At 41.1% G+C, this 24,505-nt stretch overlaps 2 protein-coding genes across 3 annotated transcripts; both read right to left on the minus strand.

Annotated features, from left to right (window-relative positions):
- Positions 1-885: 885 nt before the first annotated feature.
- Positions 886-11,699, minus strand: tbc1d10b (TBC1 domain family, member 10b). Of its 2 annotated transcripts, none has more exons than XM_020094639.2 (10): positions 11,201-11,699; positions 8,811-9,824; positions 7,872-7,971; positions 7,604-7,711; positions 6,908-7,014; positions 6,665-6,779; positions 5,373-5,438; positions 5,089-5,278; positions 4,811-4,965; positions 886-4,667 (listed from the first exon to the last, which is right to left on the minus strand). In XM_020094639.2, the coding sequence occupies exons 2-10, from the start codon at positions 9,803-9,805 to the stop codon at positions 3,732-3,734; spliced, it is 2,772 nt and encodes a 923-aa protein (XP_019950198.2). In that variant the 5' UTR covers positions 9,806-9,824; positions 11,201-11,699; the 3' UTR covers positions 886-3,731. The 2 variants fall into 2 exon arrangements, with proteins under 2 accessions (XP_019950198.2, XP_019950199.2); XM_020094640.2 differs by having other exon boundaries at positions 8,811-9,821; positions 11,201-11,685.
- Positions 11,700-13,149: 1,450 nt separating this feature from the next.
- Positions 13,150-24,490, minus strand: hsd3b7 (hydroxy-delta-5-steroid dehydrogenase, 3 beta- and steroid delta-isomerase). Its single transcript, XM_020094808.2, has 6 exons — positions 24,253-24,490; positions 20,693-20,848; positions 17,048-17,156; positions 16,051-16,150; positions 15,725-15,887; positions 13,150-14,006 (listed from the first exon to the last, which is right to left on the minus strand). Exons 1-6 carry the CDS (start codon positions 24,410-24,412, stop codon positions 13,594-13,596), a joined length of 1,101 nt encoding a protein of 366 aa, XP_019950367.2. The 5' UTR covers positions 24,413-24,490; the 3' UTR covers positions 13,150-13,593.
- Between the last annotated feature and the right edge of the window lie 15 nt (positions 24,491-24,505).

The following is a 24,505-nucleotide window of genomic DNA, read 5'->3' on the forward strand; positions in this document are numbered from 1 at the left end:
GCTCTGTGGGACAGGGTTAGAGGGAGAAAAACTGAAGTGATAAATGACAAAATCCCTCAGCAACATACATCTTGTGACATCTAGTGGAGATCCTTTACAGACAGCGGCCTGTAAGGAGCCCCCATAGGTGACGAGGGGCATTTACAGAGTAGGAAAAGCAGACAACCCCCCCCCCCCCCCAGAGAGCAGCCGATGATGACGTCAGTCCACAGCAACAATTCTAAGCCATAAGTTAGCTACAGGAGACTGCAACTTCAGTGACATAGTGACATCTAGTGGAGATCCTTTATACTTGCAGGTGACAAGGGCATCGCGACAGGGTAAGCAAAGCTTGAGAAGAGGCCCCTCCCAAGAGCAGCTGATGATGACATTAGTCCACAGTAAGAACTTTGAGATAACCCCAAAAGATGGCAGCAGGAGACTGCAACGATACTGAGATCTAGTGGTGACTCCTAATATCTGCAGGAGCTTGTAAAGAGCCCCCATAGGTGACGAGGGGGTCAAAGCACATCATTGCCAGGGGCCCCGAGCTGAGAGAGGGCCCCTGAAAACAGCTGATTATGTTGGTCCACACAACAACAATTTTGTGAAACACCTTAGACTGACTAGAGGAGACTGCAATGACAGAAACCCCCATTGCGACTAACTTTCTGCCAAAAGCTTAATAACTGTAAAGGCTTAGTTGAAGACAAGAACATCTGTGTGTATGATGCATTAACAGTTAAGTCAAGACCAAACCAGCTGTTTCAGCAGCAGCACTAGTTGTTTCTTATCTGTGGACCCAAATCCATAATGTTTCTGTAGACCAACAGTCATATGATCATCAGTCACAGAGCTTGAGGCTGAAAATGTTCATCCTCCACAAGCACAGACAGAAACAATCAATGATGATTTAATATATTATGGTTTATTACTCATCACAAATGTCATTATCATCATCAATTAAATACATCAGTTGTAGATCTGAAGGAATGAATTCAATTAGCTATGATTTTATTTCACTTTCGCCGGAGAGAGTGACATGTAAACTTAAAAACACAACAGACGCAACGACATGGGGAGAAGAACAAAACAGCTGAAATGCTTCTGTCAATATTTGCATCGGTAGGTTCATTCCTGATCAAATGTAATCAAGAATGACGATTTCAGGATCAAGGAGACCTGATAGAAATGTATTTTATTGATTTGTCCTCAATACTGCAGAGCTAAGTACTGATTCCACAAGAAGGAAATCACAAGGTCGCGAGAGATTAATTTGATCATTGCGACACCTCGAGCCCTCTGAACAGAGAAAAGATGTTGTTGTTACAAGACGAGCTGCGAGGATGTATTGCTCAAGAAATATTGAAGTCCCCGGGCCTGAACGTGTGCTAATAAAAACACCTACTGAATCAATTTTCCATGGCATCCATCTGATCATCTAAATCAGATGGGAAGTCAGTGCTGCTGTTGCTACACACTATCAACAGTCATGATGGAGGAAGGTTTGCATAGATGTGTTCAGGTTATCCTCACTAACACTACGCTAATCTGTGCCTATAAATGCACTGGCGTCAAAAAAGAAAAGAAAAGAGGAGGGTGTGTGATATTTATATCTTCATACGACAGCCACGTGATGACCTGAAGTGAAAAACAGTGGAGGACATGTTGGCGACAAGTACACAAAAGTCCCTCTAATCCTTTACTACGAAAACAGTACAGTTAAAGAGCATCAATGTGTTTTTTTGCCATCAAATGGTTTTACACTAACTAGCTGGCACTGTTCTTCATATAACTGATGGGGTTCAGTGCCGTTTCATGAATGCATAAATATGTTACAGTACAGGACACTGAGTGTAAATAGGTTAGGGAGTTAGTCCATATGTCATTATGAATGTAACAACACAACGCGGTGAGACAGACGTACTTAAGATCTCCAATCAAAGAACGATTCAAAGCTCAAAAATCACCTCTGAGTATATTTTACATTAAGACCTTCAACTCCCAAATGTTCTGTCTGTGTCACTTGTTTCATCATCTGTTCCACCGGAGGCCCCGTTTTATTTTCCCGCTCAAGTTTGTTTTAATACTGTACTTCAGTAAACCGGAGACTCGTGAAGCTAAGCTGACTGAACCAACAGTGACAGTAAACAATAGCAAAAAGACATGCATCAAAACGTTGTTTAGAAAGCAGAGGACTCAACGTGCAAATAAAGGAAAGGGGAGTTGAAAAACAAACATATTATGATCTTCCTGCAACTACATGGTGTAGTCTGCCATTGTTCCAGTCATCCAGGTGTCTCTTACACACATAGAAAAATACTCAGCTCCAAAATAATAATAATAATTAATAATATAATATATTTGATTAAATTAACCACTTTATACATAAATACATCAGAGCCCGAAGGTCAAAGGTCAGAGGTTAATGCTACATTGGCACACCTGGCACCTCCAGTCAAGTGGCGTCCTATAGGTCTTTGAGGCACAGATTTCAAACGGAGAAACCGGCCCACGGAGACTCTTCTACGTCACTACGGAAACGGAGTGGAAAACTTAAGTGGTGCTTTGTGACGAAATCACAAGTGCAAAAATCATCCTTCATTCTCCTTAAATTCTCAAAAGCACATTCTAATGATGAGTTGATGAACTTGAGTTCTTATCCCCATTCTGAAATTTGGCTAAAATAAATGTTTACAATTCTGTTTGTTAAAAGCAAAATAATACTAATTTGTGTTTTTAGTTTTTCATTTTAAGAGTTGAACCTGCTTTTTCGCTAAAATTCAGGAACTCAGAAATTCAAACAGGGGCTTGAAATAAAAATGATGAATCTCCCTGTGTGTTTTGTCAGAGACAAAAACAAACTAAAAATGAAATATTAAAAATAACTACCACGACCTGGTGTCTGGTTGTACTTTAAAACTTTCTCCCTCTTTTTCTCTGTGTCAGATTGAATCCAGACGAGAGGAAAGAACCACAGAGAGGATTCAATGACAAAAAAAAAAAAAGCAGGCGGAGGGAGACTGAAAAAAGGGAGGCCACACATAGAACAGTAACACTTTTCACTATACTACTAAGGCACACACTCACTCACAACATTTAACATGACAATAAATACATCCTCAACAACAAAACTAGCATTTCTGTTTTCAGTGCCTGCATTTGAGACGACTTCCAAGGGTTTTCTTCTTCTCCTCTTTTTCCCAGTCAGCATATAACCTGTCCACAGATGAGAACAGACGGGTGTATGGAGTGCTAACAAAATCCTATGTACTGTAGGTAGAATTGTTATTTACATACTCTATGGCACCATTAACTATTTCTGCAAACATTAAACAAACCCTAAAGTCGATGTTTCTCAAACCACTGCCATCAATCGGATTAAAAAAAGAAAATCTGAAAGTAATTTTTTAAAAACTAAGAGAGAAAATGACTGATCCTTTGAACAATGATTCAGACTCACAGCCCGTGCTCCAGTTGAAAAAGGAAATTTGTCCCATCTTCATAAAACTCGATGAAAAAGAAAGTATTGAGTGAGGGGGCAAAAGCTCCCCGAGGTGCTATTAAAACCATGATCCAGTTTTCTCCACCATAGTCCTGCGACTACATTAAGTCTGAAATAATGCATTGTACAGGAAGCCATCCCATTTTGTTAATCTATCACTCTTTCTGTTTCTGGGGGGTCTTTGTTACCTGACCTCTCTTTTTGTTCGGTGTCCCTTTTCATAATCCTGGAATGACGGGCTGGGAAACTAGGCCGAATCTTTCGCTGCTGCAGCTCCATTTTTGTCTTCAGCCTCTCCTCCCCCTTTGTCCTTTTTCTTCCCCCCTTTCTTCTTCTCTTTTTCCAGCCTCTCCTTCTCCCTCCTGAGCCTCTCTTTTTCAGCCTTATCCTTTTCCTTCTTTTCCTTCATTTTTTTCTTTTCATCTTCCTTTTCCTTTTTCTTGTTGTTTTCTTTGCTTTTCTTCTTCTTTTTTCCCTCCTCCTCTCCAGTTGTGGCGTCAGCCACTGGCACCGCTTCTTTTTTTGTCTCTGGACATGGAGGCAGAGGGGAGTTGTTTGCAGTAGGTGAAGGGATAGTGGGAGTAATTTGCTCCGAGACGATCTTCGGGGAGGGGGATAGAGTGGTGGGTGGAGGTGGTGGTGTGCTCTGTACTGGGGCTGAAGCTGCAGGCTGGCCTTGTGCTAAGGAGCCTTCTGAGGGCTGAGCAAGCTCACGTGATGGGCCAGCCGCACTCACAACCAAGGGGCTCTGAACGTGGGCTGGTGGTGCCCTCTGACCTGCTCCTGGGGGAATGGGGGGTTTGTGGTTGGGGCCATGACCAGGGCTTGATGTTACTACAGGTGGCGACTGAGGCAGCAGGCTCTCCATTCCTGAGGGCCCTGAGAAGGAACCCTTCTTGGTTTGAGAGTGGAAAGGAGCCCTAGACTTGCGGAAGCCCGGGAGTGAGAGGAGGCTGGATGAGGCCCTGAGTGGTCCTGGTGGAGGGATCGAGCTTCCAAGGAAAGAGAAGCTGCCACCTGAGCTGATGGAGGCAGCGCGTCGTTTGCACTCAAAGATGGCTCTCGTACCATGGAGCCGGCGGCCCGGCTGGTGTGTCAGCTCCCCCCTGGACTCCCTCCACTTCCTCACCTGGATGCTGCACTCCCTCTCAATGAGCGACTCCGTCACTGGGAGTATAACAATCTAGACACATCAGACAAGGATGAGACAGACAGAGGAACTGAAGATTATTATACTCGGCACTACGGGGAAAAGTGACTCATAACTCATGAGTCTGAGTAAAAACAGAAGGAGATTTTACTCGTATATGTCTGAGGAAAACTCACCTCCTGTACTATTATGTCCTCTCTGACACTTTCAGGAGAAATGTTTCTCAGGCGCTCCATTGTTTCATACATGCCCTGCAGTTCTCGAAGTTTATCCACTGAGCCAAGCATTTGTTTCAGAAGCACCAAGCCCACCCGAAACACTATTTTCACTCCTACAAGAAGAGACCACAGTTAAGTTTCAGTTTGACACATTACCATATATACTATAGCTTATATGAACATTTTGAGATGTAAAAAGGAGAGATACCGATGAACCACATAGTTATGAAAGATACCTTCACAGAAGAACATGTCCCATACACGCAGTACACAGGCCCAGGGTAAAGTGCGTGAGAAGATGCACATGAACCACTCGGTCATGTAGAGAATCGGGTCGATCTTGAACTTCTTGAGATGACGGTACGCCATTGGACATGTGCGTCGTAGTAAAGAGAAGAAGATCTCGCCATCCAGCTGGATCGCTTCCTAAAAGTAAAAAATAAATAAAAGACAGATTAATAAAGTGGAAAGACCTGACATGAAGGTCTGATGGAAAAAACAGATTTGTTCATTCACTCACCAGCCCCGCGCTGTAGTAGCCAGGGAGATATTTCTCACATATCTGTACGAGGCACCAAAACGCTTGCTGAGAAACAAGGGTAAGAAGAGAGTTTACGCTTGCAAACAAAAGCACATAAACGCAGAGGGCAGAAGCACCACTCCAATATCAATTCCTGCTTCTATTTCCTGCTTCTTTTTTTGGGGCTCTTTGGGCAGAAATAGAACAATACACACATTAGTCATTAACTAAATATTCTCTCCTTCTTCCCGTGTTTGTTGTGAGCAGGAAACAAAATATGAAAAATAACTATGTATACAGCTGCTCTGTCCAACTGTTCAACAGAAAACTCAGACAAGTGAGTCTTTGACACTTTCAGCAGATAAAAACCCACTTGGCTTTGTCCAGACACAGAGGTATTTACACAGTTACACATTATTGGCTCTGAGCATCCTACATTCAGTTTGAAATAAAAATATGAGAACTACACTAAAGTAGCATTCAAGTCTCAGCTTTAATTTGAGCTGCTTTACATCAATATAGAAATAGTTGCTTGGGAAGTCCTTTTAACACACAGTGGTCATATTTCAGAGGGTCAAAAGTAATTGGACAGATGCGCATGAATTACAAAATGATGAGATGTGGTACTATGTGTAAAATCATGGCATCTTTTTATTACAATTATTCATGTGTCCTGAAGACCTGAAGGCAGAAGTTAATCATTTTAAAAGATAACTTAAAAGCTACTTTTTTAGGCAGGCTTTTAATTTGATTTATCTGTCTATTTATTTATAAATCTTATACTGCTTTACAATACTTTATACTATTGTACTTATTCATCTTATGATTTAACTTAATACCATACTTATTATCTCTTGTTTTACTAACTCTACTAACTTTATCTTTAGTATTTTATTTCAATCTTTTTCTTATCTTATCTTTTTGTAGCATTTTATTATATGATCTTTATCATTTGATCTCTTTGTTTAACTACATTTTGTGTTTCCTCATTTCGTCCTCACTTCCTGTTCTTATTGTTCTCTGTGCTAGAGTCACTTGGAGTGGGTGGGTATTGTTTTTATTCTGTAATGCAGTTTTTGTTACATTGTTTGCATGAAAAGTGCCAAACAAATTAAGTCTGACACACACATTCTAGTCCAATTGTGGTAACAGAATAATAATAAGTATTTCTGAAGCTTTGAAAAGTAATAAGTCGGCTCATTACATTAGTGATGTTATAGTGATGCTGATAAAAGCCCTTTTTGTATCCTATAGACTTGAGAGTGTGTATCCCACCGGCTCAGCCCCCTCACCTCAGCAGGCATGTGCATGAGCAGGACTGCAGCGACAGGAGCTTGGGCCTGGCAATATCCCTCATCAGGCCGATAGATGGTGTAGGCTTTCAGGATGCGGTACAGGTCCTGTTGGCTGCATGAACAAACACTTGATTATTCAGTGTTCAAATCTGCTAAAACACTAGAAATTCATGTAAATCAAACTCATAGGAATCTGGAGAAAACAAAAAATACAAAACACAATGAAGGATTTTGTTTTACCCATGGCCACCCCGAGCAGCAAACATTTCATGGAAGGGGAACTGTCTGTGGAGATCCTTCTCTATAATGTCCAACCATTTAGCCTCACCCTGCTCTCTTTCCAGCTCCTGCAGTGACAAAGAAATAATGCATAGGTTTGAGATAAATTCTCAGTATCTTTTGGAATACTAAAATAGATGAATAACCCATTGAAGTGAATCAGATTGTAAAGTTGTGTATACGACCACAGTTGAGAGACAACGAAGTAAAAACAAAAGGTTAGGAGCAACATTCTTTCTCAAACAACATAAACAATACTAATCTGACTGCTTTGACCCAGACCCAACGGAGGCCAGACCCTGCTCCACTGTGGACATGGGGGCAGAGCTTTGACAGGCAGGATTACCGGTCATGATAAGAGGCTTACAGCTCACTAGGTGTGCGCCTGCGCCCCTTTAGCACCCCAGGAGCTGAAATTGGCCTACTCACAGAGATGAGCAAGTTACTCAATCCAACTACTGCAGCTTCGTCACAGCTCTTAAATGAACTCAAACTACAGCTGTCTATGAAGCAATCGAGAGAAGAAGAATTAAGGGAGCAGATTTGAACAATAAAAACAACTGTATGTGTCTCTGAATTTATGTGCCTCTCCTTTAATATATAAATGATCTTTAAAAATATAATGTAAAAAAAAACACAATATGAAGACAGTGATACCTCAAATTTCCCTCTGTTGGCTTCTAAGAGCTCCTGGCTATTGGACAGCAGCTGCCAAGCTTTGGCTCTGAGAGAGGATGGAATGCCCTTCCTGCAGCGCAACTTCACCTATATCACGCAAACAACACAGGGTATTAGCTTTGACATAATGTTAAGTATAAAAGTAAACAAGTAAAACACACTGAAACACAATCATTTGTTGGTGATTCAAATTTCTAATTTTAGATAAATCCTACGACACAAACATCTGGCAAGCTGCCATGCGTACCTTCTGGAAGCGATGTTTTATCCACTTATCCCAGTTGTTGAACATATCAATCCATTTCATCTCCCTCTGTCTGGCAACTTCAACTCGGACATCCTTTTCACTGTAATAGTGAGTAACAGAAAATTACACCATCGTTGACAGAACTGGGCTGTGGAATTTTTCTTTTTAATATTCCTAAATATAGCAATGCTGTGTTCAAGGACCATCAACAATCACATGTCACAAATGGATTACCTCACTTTCTCTTTAACATTCATTTGCACCACCTGAGCTAAACGGCTCATACACAAGACATCCTTAACATTGACCAGAATGCACTGCCATTACTGATGGTAAATCAATAGACGTTTAATTATTCAACAGTGGGAGAGCAATTAGCTTGTCACAAGAGTAGAAGCACATCTGATTTTTTTTTTTTTTTAAAAGAGAGGAAGACAGCAGATGGGTGTGAGAGGGTGATAGCACTGAGTCACACAGTCAGTACATATTGAGTCACAAAAAAACACTCTCAGCATTATCTTAGTCAGACCAAGGGGAATTAAAGGACAGTCAGATACGTTTAGAGCAGCATAGAAGACAGGAAAGCGAGGACGAGACCAAAAGGAGATGAAGATGTCTTTGGGGCAGATTGATGAGAGTGTGACTTAGATTTTAGGACAAGGCAAAGTGGCCAATTAAAAGGAAGATAATTCAGGCAGAATTTACATTCATCTGTGTAAACTAATTCTCAGGTCATAAGTCCATGTTGTGCAATATTGTAAACAGTAAAAGATTTGTCCCTCCTTCATAAAACCATACTGAATATATATCTCTAACTTTATAATATCTTAGATCTTGACATTAAATATAATCAAACAGAACTTAAAGAATATATGATCAATATTTTGCACATTAGCCAGAAGTAAGCAAGATGTGTGACCTTAATGTCCTAATACATACCTGCCTTCACTGTACTGATTACCACCCAGGAAGCCATATTTATCTGTCCGCCTGACAGTGAGGCCGTTGATCTCCGAGTCTGAGCCAACAGAGCTCCCATCCTCTCCCAATCCAGACAGGGACTCCAACGTCCCTGACATAAGGCTAGCTGATTCCAGGTAGCTGAGGGTATCAGGGGCTGGGCGGGGGTTGGGGTTGTACAGTGGGAGGGCACAGGCTGGTTCATGGATCAATGGGACAGTGGGGCTAGGGTGTTCGCCTCTGGTTGGGGTGCTAGGCTGCTCTGCTTCCCCCGCTTCCTTCGGGTCGTCAGGCTTTGTGGACAGAGGGGGAGGCTGACTTTGGGGGTTTTGTATTTGTTGAATTGGCTGAGGATTCTCCTCTTCGGCTGTTGCTGATGCTGTATTGGTGGATGCTGGAAGAGCAGGTGTGGGATTGGAATCTGCAGTGGTTTGGGGTTGGTCTGCTGAAAAGTGACCAACATCCAAGACAGGATGTGGGGCATGGGTGACATGCACATTTGGATAAAGGTTAGGGCTGGGATTAAAATCAGGAGAGGGGGATGGCTGTTGCTCTTCAATCTGAGCTGATGGCTGACCCAATAGTGTTGGTGCCTCTGTTACAGTATTCATGATCTCTGCAGCAACTTGGTCACTGGACATTGACTCCAGCTTAATGTTATGAACTCCAGTTTCTACAATTCTCCCTGTTGATTCCTCTTTCCGAAGAACCTCAGGTACCAATGATGGGAGGGGGATCTCGTCAGTGGTTTTCAGAGGATTCAGGGGTGGGTGGGGAGTCTCAGGTGAACTCATCGACAGTGATGTAGAAGTGTTTCCAGTCAGAGCTTTGTCATTGTAGAGGGAAGACTTTGGTTTAGCCTCCAGAGCAGAGTTGTTGGGTACAGGGATAGAGGATGCAGAGGATGGAGGGATGGAAGGAGCTGCATGCGGTTCGCTCAGCGCTGATGGGGATAAGGTGGAGAGTTCAGCCATGGTTCCACCCTGATCTCTTCTTTACAATAGAGAGAAAATGATGGAAGACAGTTATTCTTTTGCCAAAGGGAAACTAACCATTACGTAATAAGTGTAGCAACAAACAACCTCTACAACATAAATGGAGACAATCGAAGTACACATCATCTCAACAACAGGATGATGTTGAAAAACTGCACAGGTCAACATGTGACATAAATTGAGTGAAAAGCAGTATTATAGCAGTTTCAATTGAATTAAAACGAAAAGATACAGTAAGAGGAGTGAACTAATTAAAAATCATCGAAAAATGATGCATACAATTCAGTTGAAATAATGTGCAGATATACACAGTCCTATATGCAGTACTATATATTGATTCAATAAACTACTATATATGTATTACTATATATATATGTATTACTATATATATATATATAGAGAGAGAGAGAGAGAGAGAGAGAATAAAACGATTGACAATGTTAAAGGTTCGGTGTGTAAGATTTAGGTGAAAGGGATCTATTGGCAGATATTCAATATAAAATAATCCTTGTGATTATTTCACTAGTGTGTTTCATCTAAATTGTACAAATTGTTGTTTTCTTTACCTTAAAATGGGCCCTTTATATTTAAATACTTTATATTTACATCGAGGGGGACCTCTCTATGGAGGCCGCCATCTTTTTTACAGTCGTCCAAACTGGACACACTAAGCACCTTTTGAGTTTCTATGACAACTGAAGTCTACCACAGGTTCTCTCTCATGATTGGAAGGGGAGGGTGAGGCGTATTCAGCTGCAATATCCAACTTTACCACTAGATTTCACTAAATTCTACACACTGAACCTTTAAATGTGTCAAGCAACATGTCCTATTCACCCACTTATAGAGAAGCTTATTCCACATGGTTAATCTATTTTGCAAGGGTAAATATGTTATTTAATATTATCATTAATAAAGTAATAAATAGCATGTGAAAGCACTCTCTCAGCAGACTTCACATTACAAATTAAAATAACACAATAATATTCCGCTTAATCACAATAATTCTTTACTGTGGGCGAAGCTGCCTACAATATCGTGTCATCTTATCAACAAAGCGCCATGGAGAACCATGCTGGTGCTGTGTTTTGCTGATGAAGCAGTTCACCGTCTGCAGCGGTGCTCTCAGACATGCTAGCGATGATCACAGCGGCCACTTTGTTGTCACAGCCTCTCTGGAGGCCTCGCTTGGGGCAACTTCCCTCTTCAGCACAAATGAGAGACGGTTAACTAGTAGCTAATAGTCACCACCCTCCCTCCCTGCCTGTCTGTTTGTCTGTCTGTCGGCCAGGCCCAGGCCGAGCAGCGTCCACGGCCTGGTCCACCCCGATGCACCCGTCAACTGCAACTTCCAACTCCTCTGTCTCAACTCACCGGCGTGTCACTGCGATTCGTCCGCCTGGACAGCCAGGGGGTTCCACTCCGCACGACCCCCCGCCACAGCTCCGGCTCCGCAACCTCCTCCGTAAAACAAAAATACGAATCGACCGGGGAAGGAACCGCTGAAAGGGTGTGAGGACCAGGGAGAGCAGAAGTCCGGTAATAGGCGAGCGAGCTAGCTAGCTAGCTAAGTTACCACTTAGCCAGGTTAGCTTGTTTTAGTCTACTGTAACTGTTAGCATTAGCGCTGGTAGTGTTCTGTTTGTTAGCCTAGCTAGCCTAGCTAGCCACGCTCACTGTGCCCGTTACCTCCGTCAGACGCGTAGACTCAAAGAAACCACCAGATTCAAACAAGCGTGTAATGTCACGGTTTTCATTCTGTTGCGGAAAGGCGTCTCTCTGGTGATTTCATCAAAGCACCGCGACCAGCGGACACCCAGCACCAGCCGCCTGCATTTCCTACTGACAGCTACGTACGTGCTCTCGCCCGTGTGGTCGGACACGCGCACGCATCCGCACAGGAGCCTCCCTTCCCCAGCAGGAAAATACGGAGCACTCTCATTCTCAATGTTGTATTTTTCAACCAATCATACTCATTTTTTTACCGACATCATACTAATTAACCACTTTTCTGTAGTCATAAAATTATGATTTAGTAATTGAAATCGTAAAATTGTAACTGATAAATTACAAAATCATTTCTTAAATTAAAAATACTGGCGGTAAATCATACATTTAGAGATAAAAAACGATTTTTAATGTTACAATATTCGCATTGATGATGTTTTTTTGTTGCACCAGCAGATGACGCAATTCCCTTGCATTACTTTCTCATAGCCCGTTGAGGATTTAGCCATGTGGTGGTCCACCATAACACAGCTGACGTACTTGTACTTGTATCTTAGCCTAACCCTAACCCTTTAACTAAGTCTTAACCTTAAAACAGCCCTTTGAAGAAAGGACTGGTCAAAATGTCCTCACTCTGTAGGGTCTATGCTTAAAATGGTTCTCACTAAGATAAAAGCACAGGGACACACACGCGCACACACACACACACACACACAGGTCCTAGAGAGGTAATGAAAGAAATGAATATGCACACACACATTTTTACTTATATCTTTATGGGGACACTCATAGATGAATTCATAAATAACCAAACCTAACTTGTTTATCCCTAAACCCAAGTGTCAACTCTCTAATGGCTCAAGGGCGAAGGTGAGCCAAAAAAATGAGAACTCACGCCTCAGACCTAATGCTCAAGTTGGTCTGAACAAAGAGGTAAAGATTACACACCTTTCATTGGGCACACACTGAGGTGTGGATACTGGGGGCAGCTGTGGCTCAGGAGGAAGGAAGGCTATGCATTCCACAGTGTCCTTGGGCAAGATACTGAACCCCAGGTAGCCCCAGACAGCTGTGCTCACAGTGTGTGAATGGTGTTAGATAGAAAAGTGGGTGAACAAAAATTTATATAAAAATATTTGGTTTACCACTCCTGCAGGCCTGTGTGTTTGAATAATCTGCAGTGATTTATACACTTCCAAAATTCTTTTGTTCAGGGAGACCATCAGAGGTCCAGTTGGAGATTGTGAGTCATTTTTCTGTTTTCTCTTTCATTCTATGAGGCGTGGAACTGTCCTGAGGATTGCCATGGAAAACCAAAGAAAAAGGGGGACACCCCTTGCATGCTGAAACACGTCAGGTTATCCAAAGGCAACTCCCATATACTCATAAAAGCAATACGGGTTGTACAGCTGGTTGTTATGAAGTATGAAGACATGTTTCCACAAAGCATAGAGGGAGACACGCCTGCATATAAACAAAGATCATCATCTCTATGGAAACCTCTCCAGAGGGACAAACATTCACCATGACACATCAAAATAAAAACATGTGAATGAAACCGCGTATGGGAGGGAATAACCGGAACTTGTAACATCTTTCTGTAGAGTGAAATTAAAATAATCTTTATTTGAAATTCCCAAAACCTTAAATTAAACAGGATCTACTTCTGACAATATCATTTCAACTTGAAATGTTCTTTAAAGTATGCAGTGTACACATTTATATCAATAATATATATTATCATATACATGTAATTTAATGCTTTTACAGTTTACATAGTTACAATGCTGATGTTAAACAGCTATATGAATGTTAATTATTGAACAAATAATTAAACTATATTGTCTGTATAAATAAGCTATAAATGCTGGACATACATGAATGCGGTAATAAAGGTTTTGCACCAATCTGAATTTTGCAATCATTATGCATTGTTTTTACAGACAAAATTAATATCATATATAGTGGTATATATCTGAATATACTCTTGTGAGTCTACATAGCAGCTTCAGATGCATGTTGCATTAGTCAAGGTCACATTATGAGTTTTTGAGGTGATCCAGAGGGAATGAATCAACCCATGTCTGTGTGTTGGCTTGACACTGACCCCAGTCATAAAGGGGGCGATACTGGAAGTAACGTTGGGCTTTGTCTGTGTGCACCGTGAAAGAGGTAGAAGCAACGGCCAATGTGTAACGGTTCAGCAGCGGTGTGAAATTATAAACAGGGCTCAGTATCCAACGGAGCAAGTCGTTAATCGTGGCCAGGAACCAGATCACAAGGAATGGCATGCGGACTCTTCGGAACTTAAACGTGGAGAGGAACAACATGTTGAAATTCTCGTAGCTCAAGTAGGGTGAGTCATCGTAGCAGAAGAAAGCTTCACCTCCGACCGTCTGCGGGCGCTCTTTCAGGGCTCGGGCTGCGAGTACATGCATCCAGGCCACGTTGCCTAGCAACACATACAAATGGATGAATACCAATAATTGAAGAAGTAAACTTTTACATTAAGACAAATTTAAAAATTGAGTAAGACAATAGTTGCTTCATATATATGACCACATTACACCCTATCTATCCATCTATCTATTTCTAGGGTTTTATCTTTTTTTATTGTTGTATTTTCACAGTTCATATTCAATTGTTTTATTCATATTCTATCTATCTGTGCAGATGCTACAACTACTTACAGAGATCTACAGAGTGTAATGTACTCAAAGTAAACCAGTACTGTACATCCTTTTTATACTACAGTTAGGGGCCAAACTGTAGAATTGAATGTATACTACATGTACAACTACAGGTTGGCCCCTACATCTGAAACATCTGTATGTTTTGAGGGTGCTTAAAATATCAGCCACTGATATTCAAATGCAATTCAGTAAGACAACTCATATTCAAATGTTAATGCAACAGTAGAATAGGTAAGTGTTTGGCCTCTAGGAGCCTGCAGGTGGATGCTGGGGTGGTGGAGAGGCTGAAGCAACTGTGCAACTAGTGATGCAGCAGGGGGGGCAAGCAAAGGGAGTGATGGGAAATTTTCTCTGCTTAAATAGACCACCGAATAAGGTGGGTGTGTACTATAGATGATTGTGGAGAGTGATGTATGTCACGTGGTGTATGTCACATGATTGGAGCAGCACAGCTGGATCTGGCTGCCTGAAGGAGCTCGCAGGTGTTCCATTAATGGGGATGATGATGTCAAGTCATAGAACCAGAACTCAGAGAGCTCACACCTCTGTCTGGCTCTTTAGCACTGAAACGATCGGGTTGAGACTGAACCAAAATGTCATCATCTTATCTTCCAGTATTCAGAGTGTTTATTTCACTGCACACACAGATGACTTGATACTGTTTACGTGGACTTGTTATCACAACAAGAATTCTGGATCCGACTCCTCTGACTGTGCATCCATTTCATGTTTTACCATCTGTCTTTATTCAGATTTTACAATACTGACTCATTGTTGAAACCTCAACATGGTAGACCATCAGGTTTCTTATGTTTAATATTATCTTAACTGAGCGTAAAAAGACTTTCTGTGACTTGCAGAGGAAGTGGCTGCATAACACATGTACTTCTGCTTTTCATCCTGCTCAATGTGCGCAATGCCCGGCTAGACGCACTCCTCTCCACTCAATCGCTGAGTATTTGTGTCGCTCAGGCTTGTCACTCTCTTTTTCCTTCAGTCTTTCTCTTCCCATCTTGTTCTGGCCAGAGAGCCAGGCGGAGCGTAATGCCCAGCTAGACGCACACGGGAACAGGCGCACCTCCTCACCTGCCGAGTATTAGTATTAGTAAATTATTTTCCAGTGTTCCAGAGATCCTAGTGCCTGCCCCATGCTTTTTCCTGTGATGAAGATGAACAAAAACCCATACAGGAGTTGTCTCACTGATGCACCTTCACTCCATCTTGAGGGTTTCCACAGCACAGAACCCTAACCCCAAACTTTAATCAACTGGCAGCCAAGAAAGAAAGCCAAACATCTGGCTCTGGCACATGTAAACAAAAAAAAAGAAGAATGTAGCCTACCTAAATATGTTTTCTTTTGCAATTTATCCAATATCCTGTCCATCCTGTTTAATAAATGTTGACCCTGTTTGGCCCTCGACATAGTCCCAGTTTTTAATTTTGGCCCTCTGTTATAAATCATTAAGTTTAGACTCACCTGCATAGACTCGCCCGTGTTCAGTTTTGTCTGGGACGCCCCCAATAATCAAGCCACCCCTTTCAGCTCCCTGTTTGTAGAAGTCCTTTATCAGCTCATGCCCTTCGCCATAGATCCCCGTCGGCCTTAGGGAGCATGTGTGTAAAAACTTTCCACCTTTCAGCTGGAAAGGAGGCCAAAGTAAGGAATCAGATGAGGAGGTAATCAGAATATGCTCATGTACAAAAACACAAAAAAAACATGCACACGTGGCATTAGACTAAACACCAGGAGTGACAAATCGAGAAAACCATTTCAATGTTATTTTCCAAGCTGTAATCATTTACCTCTGTGCCATTAGCTTCAAGCACCATTTTCTCAGCCTTTGCCTTGCTCTTGGGGTAGGCCATAGTGTGGTTCACTTTGTAAGGTGTATCTTCATTGCCCCTGAGAAAAAAGAAAAAGTCAAAACAGTCAAAGGAGGTATACAGGGGTTTATTTGAATTTGTCATGTATGTGAGAGAAATGTGAGAGTGAGGAAGGAAAAAGCTAAGCTAAATCTCATCTGTGCCACGTCTCCTTTTGCGGCTTGCCAATCTGTCTTTTCAGCAAGAGCAGAGGTTCATTCTTTTCCTCTGAAACAGCCATGTGATGTGAACAGAGAAGGAATGTGGAACATTCCACTTAGGTACAGCTGTAGCTGTGCACGTACAAACCCAGATATGCAGTCATACACTTGAAAACAAACAACCACACCCTCACACACCATCAGAAACACACAATGATTCCTTCACATGATCCCTGCACCTGATTCCTGCACATGATCCCTGCACATGGCAGCACATGACATATGTCATGTGCATGACAGCACATGACATATGACAGTTTTAACAGAATGTAATCAATGTAACGAATCATCTTAGTCAAATGTATTGGAGTTTAAAGGTTCAGTGTGTAAGATTTAGATGAATAGGATCTATAAATAAAAATAATCCTCATGACGCCACTAGTGTTTTTCATCAAAATTGTATTAATTGTTTTATTTACCCTAGAACAGGCCCTTTATATTTACATAAAGGGGGTCCTCTCTACGGAGGCCGCCGTGTTTTTAACAGTAGTTCACACTGTACCTTTAATATCTTTCCACACAGCCATTAACCAGTGGATACTTTGTGTTTTCATCTATCTCCACCCGATCAATTCTTTTCTCTACCTACCATGTTTTCCATGATGGTGTGGTCTGGCCAGGACAAAGAAAGGATTCCATACAGTCAACACAGAAGTGAAAGAGCCAAAGCATAACCGAAGAGAAACAAGAAAATTATGATATTTCTTGAAGGCTACCTGATAAAGGGGTCTCCATTGACGTTGGGACCAATAACTTCCATACTGCTGGTGTAGATCAGACACTGGATACCACACTCCACACAGGCATTGATGACATTCCCCGTTCCTGTGAAGAGAGATGGAGGATACATGAATTGGAAAAAGACTTGAATACTGTTTGGTATCATTAACAAAGTCAATATGTTTCTAATCTTCCAAATCCGTGGGACTGACCATGGCATATGTACTCAGACAGACAGAATTACAATTGAAAAAACTGCTCCTTTGAAATTGAATTAAATTATTATATAAAATAAATAATTTAAATTAAAATAAATGATTATAATGTAATTATATTTAACCGCATTATTTAATTGGAAAAGAGGAGCAGCAGGAACAGGAAATAAAAGAGGCATGTGACCTATATTATGGAAGTTTTCTGGAAGTTGTTGAAAGGAGAACTCAGGCAGCAGCTGGTGTCTTATGCAGAACAAGTTAATGTGGACTTGAGACCAGGAACAATATAACAAATGCTAAAAGAGTAACAGGAGCAATTGTCACCCCCAAGTCTGAAGATGTCTCCCACAGCATCCTGATATATCTTCCTCTGCTTGCGTCACCCATTCTAACAAAACATCCATGAATGGCTAGAACTGCTGTCATTCTCTATGTTACATGTAGGTGTTCACATCCTATTGGATAGTTAAGCCTAAAGCATGCAATCCTTAATCACATTGTGTCGTTACGTCTTGACACTGGTGAAGTACGTGAAAGAGTTGAAGTCGGTGCCTCTGATGGGGCATCTGAGTTAGATATGAAAGTCCATGAGTGTAGACACAACAGTGTACTGTTGGTTGGTCCAATATCTATAACTTGACCTTTGGTATACTGCTTAGAGAGAGAAGGGAGTATTTTGTGGAATTAGACAGGCACTATTACTCCTAATGGTGTAGCAATATAATGTAATATACTATATACATAATATATAGTGGCATATACAGTAATCTGTGAGGATGGTAAAAAATTCCACAACAACCTATTTTTAGGTCTGTTTAGCTGATGAAAACGTGTTTTTCTGTGCTTCACTGAAACCTGGTCTTCACCAGTGGAAACACTTTACAAAGAAATGTGTTCTTGTAAAAGGAGAAAATACCTCTAATTATTACATTACAATTGTTTGAAGGTATATGCAGTTTGGCCTATTTAGACCTTTAAGACGTGTGTTCTGTTAAATCCCAAAAGTTAAACAGGATTAGATGGTAACCTCTGCCAAGGAGGTTATGTCTTCACCTCTGTTCATTTGGTGACTGGATGGATGAAACTTGATGGAAGAATGCATTATGTGTCAAGAAAGAACTTGTACAATTTTGGTGAGGATCTGGATCAGGGCTCAGTTTCCAGGACTTTTTTTTTTTTTTTTCATTTTTTTTTTTTCATTTTCTTTAACATTGTGAGATAAGACGTGTTTCAAAATTTTAACGATTTGTCAAGGGAATGATTCATGGATCTTAATGAAATCCGGCACAATTAGTGGAATGAAATTGGTGGAGCTTCATTGAATTTAAGGAGACTGTTGGGCCTTGGTGGAGGTATGAGCTCCATTGAGTGCCATTCTGGTTTTGTTTTAAACTTAAGTACTGGACAAATGAAATGAATGAATGAAAAGTGAATCACGTTATGGCCAAGATGTCAGGCTAACAAGTGATTACTGCTCATCCTCAAGGGGGCACATGTACCAAATTTAAAGGCATCCATCTGCTACATGTTGAGTTATTTAAAATGAGTTATTTCAATGGATAAATACTTATTCACTGAATAATATGATGAATCGGCATAAATACAGGAAGCTGAAGAACGTTTTTTTAAAAAGAAGAGTGCTGGAAAGCAGGAGAAGAAAAAAGTAGGAACGATTTGAGGAGGATCTGAAGAGCAGCTGTGGCCTCATCCACAACCCATTAACAACTGGAATTGCTGCACAGCTGTTGTATGCCTATGCCAACGTGCACAGTTTAAGTCAGTAGTATACATATGAGGCTACTGTGACCATTCACCACTGAAATCTAGTGGTCTAGAGCTGAAATCTAGAGTCTGAATAAACATTTGTGCCAAATTAGAAATGGTTCTCTTGAGGCCTTAAAATGTTTACAAGGTTATAAGGTAATGAAAAGTTTTGTGAAATCACAGTGACCTTGACCTCTTCTAATCAGGACGTCCTTGAGTCCAAGTGAATGTTTGTGCCAGTTGTAATAAAATTCAGTGTTCCTTATAAACCACGTTTTTAACCACCAAAATCCACATGAGCGTTTGCACAAAATTTGAAGAAAAACCCTCATGTCGTTCCTTGAGCTATTGATCACAAGGATGGGATGGACGGACAAACAAACAATACGTGTCTTGCCACTGGCTCACACCGGGCTTAAAAACCCAGACAGTGAATCAGAACACTCTTTTCATACCATAATCTGTTAATATGAGCAATATCCTCAGTTTGGATCTTATATGAGATTCACATAAAGCAAAAACAAATGTTTAGTTTTAATAAAAGCATCTGTCATCCTGCTGAAAGAGAGTTTCATTATGTATTTCCTTAGAAAGTCACAGCCAGGGAATAATAACAAATAGACAAAAAGAATTTCCCAAAAGGATGAGGCCAGAAATATTTTGTTTTTGTCATTGTTATTAAGTTCCATTTTACTAACAAACCCAACAATGACGGGATTCAACTATTGAGCATAAGTGTCCAAAGCCTGAAGCATCTTATTCCTTTCATTCATAACAATTAAAAACACAACAATAAAACACAGTATAATACAACAGGTTTGTGCCACATACACTACCCTGCTTCCCCAAAAACTCCCAAGAGCCAAACAACAGTCCCAAACAAAAGACCATTTCTTCTTGTTTTTATAAGAGTTGATAGAAACCACAACATCCAGCTAATTAAGGAAATCACTGAGACTTTTCAAACAATAAAACCATATATGTGACTTGTTTTTAAAGACTGTGTCTCCAAGGAACAAACTGATGATGATTGAGACATAGGAATCTTCCCGGATACCAGTTAGTTAGATTTATTGGTTAACTTATTTTATGTGGGTAATGTGTGTAATATGCCAATGACCCTGTATGGAAGTGACCACTGTCAGAGAATTCCTTCATGGTTTTCCAGAGACATAACCATATTTGAAGAAATTCCCTCAAAGCATTCTTGAGACATCACGTTCACAGGAATGGGGTTTTATCTGAGTGAACTACTATACTTCAAAGACATGGTTTTTAGTATTGCATTCAACTACTCGTTTTATTTTCAGACTGTGTTTCAGACTTTGTTGTTTTGCTTGAGGCTGATGTTTCGGGCAAATGATTTACAGCCTCATTTAGTCACAGTTTTTGAGACAGGTTATTATTTGTTTTGTCTTGCAGCTTGATGACGATAAGTCAAACCAAAGCATCACATCATAGCCACACGAACGCACAGACACACCTCTCTGAAGCAGCCACCAACACAAACCACTCTACAATAAACACAAGTGAGACAGCACATCTCTCATGATCTATCATCCACAGTGGAAGTAGGCGTGGATTTCCTCTACATTTATGGCTTCCCACAGAAAAGAAACACACCCAGCCTTCATCCCTTTTCCCTTTATCAACTTGTCTAACCTGTCACGTTGACCGAGTAGATTAGAGTTTCTGGGACTCTGTGCCAGACATCCACTAAGCTGGCCATGTGGATGACGATGTCCGCTCCCCGCGAGGCCTCCAACACGCTGCTGTAGTCTGTGATATCCCCCTCGATGACCACCACCTTCCTCCGCTCTGAGGGGAAAAACAGGAAGACACAACGTCAATATGTGGTACTGTATGTGACCCAGCATCATGACTGTTTCCCTACTAGCTCTACAAAGCATTTCAATAGAAATGGCCCTCTGTGGAGCACAGCCTTCTGCCCAGGCCTAACAGTCCCCTTAAATGTAATAAACTCTTGATACCCTACACTGTAGGGCCTACAGAATCCTCAATTTGTCATACAGCAGCTGAAAGTAAATGACTCCACATAATATATTTTTAAATCTGTAAAATCCATGTTTTTTTTTTACAAGGATCTACTCACTCATTGATACCAACCCCCTAAATATGTCTGGTTTATTTTTTTTTGAATTGGTATAAAATAGACATCTTCTTCACCAAGGTGTAGTTGGAAGAAATGTTTCTTTAGTCTGCGGCAGAAGATGTGTAGACTTTCAGCTGTCCTGGTGTCAATGGGGAGCTCGTTCCACCATTTAGGAGCCAGGACAGCAAACAGTCGTGCTTTTGTTGAGTTGTTAGCTCACAGTAAGGTTTGACCATGTCCTGGATTTAGACTGGACCCATCTGTTCAAAGCACAGTACGCAAGTACTAGTGTTTTGAAACAGAAGCGGGCAGCCACTGGTAACAAGTGAATGGATCTGAGTAGTATGAGTGAATTTAGGTAAGTTAAAGACCAGTTAAGCTGCTGCATTCTGGATGAGCTGCAGTGGTCAGATAGCACTATCAGGTAGACCAGCCAGGAGGGAGCTGTAGTAATCTAGGCGTGAGAGGACCAGAGCCTGGACCAGGAGCGACTCTCCCTGGAAGGAGATGTAGTTAGATCTTGTCAAGGTTAATGTTAATATTGTGGACACAAGATAAATAACCTGTGCACACAAGACTTTATTTAATTATCTTCTTGCATAAATCACATGATATCCTGTGTGTACAGGATACAGGATATAGATTTACTGTTTCCAGGCTCATACACTACATATTGTGAAATGCACATTACGAAATGTTTATCATAGAACAACACAAGCATATTTAACAACTTGTATTTAATGAAGGAACAAAAACCAAACAACAAGCAAACAATAAACTCATAGCCACCACAGAGAACATCTGTGGATTTACAAAATACTATAACTGTAAGAACTGTACTCTCCACTCCTGTCTTCCTCTCTACTCCTCCTCTCCTTCTTCTCTCCACTCCTGTCTTCCTCTCTCCTCCACTCTCCACTCCTGTCTTCTCCTCTCCACTCCTGTCTTCCTCTCTCCTTCACTCTCCAATCCTCTCTAGTCCAGTTTTTAATCCATAAATATTTCGAGGGGAGGGGGGGGCAAAGAGGGGGGTGCAGCCTTTGACCCTTAAGACCCTGCTTGCCCCCCCCCCCTGGCGCCGCCACTGCTGCTGTCCCTTACACCACCAAAACTCATGTAATTTCATGGTGTCTTGTTATCACATATGGAGGTCACGTAGCTGAGGTTTATCTAAGCTCTCATTCACTGTCCTTGTAATGCTGATAGATAACAAATAGTTCTGACATGCAAAGCAACTTTTCAGAGTAAGAAGTCTCCTGAAGTTTGCAATTACATTTGAAACATTTACTAAGTATAGAATGGAAGATGTTTTCCTCCACATGGAAACATAAACCATGTAAAACCACACATTCGGTCTTGTCACTGTCCTCTGGGACGCCTCTTATGGGTGTAACTGAGTGAATGTTAGCTGATCCGTCACTGGATCAAAGTGCACTGCATCAGCAGCACAGCCCTGCAGTCTGACAATAAATAATAGAAGCTGAACAAAGAATTTTCCACTGAAGAATGAGGCGTCCCTTGTTGTTAGACGCAGTCCTCACACTGAAACTGTTGTTGAATGTAATTTACTGTATTTATGTAACTCACTACACACTTTCTCACCAGGAGAATAACATTCCTTAGCTTTTAGTAAATTTAATTATGTTTCATGACTTTTCTCAGCAAATAAAATAAAAAACAGACAAATGAAGGTTCACCCACTAAGTCACAACTCTGGTTCCAACACACACTCTGTATATCATCATAGCAAATATCCCCTTTCACAAAATGCTTTAGTTGTGACAACAACTGCAAAGTATAAAATGACAAGAATATCTGCCTCAGGAAGTGCCTGAGAAAACGCATGACAGTTTGTTCACCAGGATATACAAAGCGCAGCTGTTATCACCGCAGGATAATTTAGTGATTACACAGCATGTGAGGGAAATAGATATCACCATCGGGGTTTTTTTTACTTAACACTTCACTGTTTCTCACACTAATATTAATAGTCATAAAGTGCTTCTCACTTTCTGGCAAAGAGTCACTCATTAGAGGCTCTTGAATGAAGATTGAGGAGATGGGAATAAGTAGCTCAGTGACTAGAGTCTCATGTAACTCATTAATACATTTACATCATACACAATAGGGCAATTAATTAAAACGGGGGAGGGGAATCTCAAGCCAGACAATAAGATAGTAGTGGATCAACATGTTCTTACGGGTCAATGAAATGCTTAACATTTAAATTTTCTACATGAAACCTTTGTACTGTCAAGTGTTTGTTTCATGGTAATTTTGCTTTTACCGAGTTATTTGATCCTATAAAAACACGGTTAAATAAATCACAGCTGCGAATGACTCAATACAGAGGGTCCATCCCTCAGACACTACAGACGTCACCGATGGCAGCGTTCGTGTCTGTGATAATTCAACTTCATTTCCTGATTGGGGAAGGAAGTGGAGATGCATTGTCCATCCATAGAAGAAAATCTCCCAAAATATTAAATTGTTACATCATCACTACCATCTGACATCAGGCACCTGACCAAAGAGAAGCAATGCCGGCCACACCATTATAAGTTAGTGTAATATGTGCAAGTTTGTGATAAAAACTGAGACAACCCTTGATAGGAAAAAGTTCCCCACCCCTCAGTCAAGAGGGTCATCAGTCTCTCTCTCTTTTTTCAGGGCCTTGAGATAATGTATGTTGTATAATAGATGTTGTGGTTTGACTAGAATTAAACTGAACTCGACTGAACAGAGACACTATATAAGTTTACCTCAGAGAGTTCAATGCATGGTCAAACCTGCAAATGGACACTAAAGAAAACACTGGTGTCAGCTTTCTCGCTTCCTATTGAATATCAGGAGTGTTTTTGTGAAATCACATCAAATTCCAAGCAGGTTCAAGCAGGTGGTAAGAAACACATGTTTAGGCTGAACTATAACAAGACAAGAGCTCTACAACCATGGCTCATATAAAGTAATAAGACTTAATAAAATAGTCTTCTGAAATGAGTCATTTCTTTAAAATTCTTAGTTCAAACTTTAAATTCACTGATCTGTTGTTTTTTTTACGCGTTTACGTATTTTAAACCAAAACACAGCGAAAGCGATTTCCTCTCACCTGTGCTTTGTACGCTGAAACTGGAAGGTATGTGTTTGTCAAACACCCGCACCTCCTTCAGTTCGTCCTCCTTCTCCAGCAAAATCTTCAGCAGGTGCTGGCCGAGGAACCCGCATCCGCCGGTGATGAGATAGACGAGGGGCCGCTGAGAGTCCGACATGCTGCCGCTGAGCTGTGGAGCAGAGTCTGCGTCTGCTGCTGCTGCTCTGAGATCTGTTCCGCTCTGCAGTCTATTTATACCGCAGTTTTTTTT

Source organism: Paralichthys olivaceus, chromosome 5 (genome assembly GCF_024713975.1).
Source record: "Paralichthys olivaceus isolate ysfri-2021 chromosome 5, ASM2471397v2, whole genome shotgun sequence".
NCBI lineage: Eukaryota > Metazoa > Chordata > Actinopteri > Pleuronectiformes > Paralichthyidae > Paralichthys > Paralichthys olivaceus.

Bases quoted from the DNA above. Each gene is read 5' to 3' on its own strand.
- hsd3b7 (XM_020094808.2), bottom strand. From the start codon at position 24,412: ATGTCGGACTCTCAGCGGCCCCTCGTCTATCTCATCACCGGCGGATGC. The intron at 16,151-17,047 runs GTAGCCTTCAAG...CTTTTTTCTCAG, and splicing joins AATGGAGACCCCTTTATCAG to GGGCAATGAAGATACACCTT. The intron at 15,888-16,050 runs GTAAATGATTAC...CCTCCTTTCCAG, and splicing joins TTGAAGCTAATGGCACAGAG to CTGAAAGGTGGAAAGTTTTT.
- tbc1d10b (XM_020094639.2), bottom strand. From the start codon at position 9,805: ATGGCTGAACTCTCCACCTTATCCCCATCAGCGCTGAGCGAACCGCAT. The intron at 7,972-8,810 runs GTATGTATTAGG...TCACTATTACAG, and splicing joins AATCAGTACAGTGAAGGCAG to TGAAAAGGATGTCCGAGTTG. The intron at 4,668-4,810 runs GTGAGTTTTCCT...TGATGTGTCTAG, and splicing joins AGGACATAATAGTACAGGAG to ATTGTTATACTCCCAGTGAC.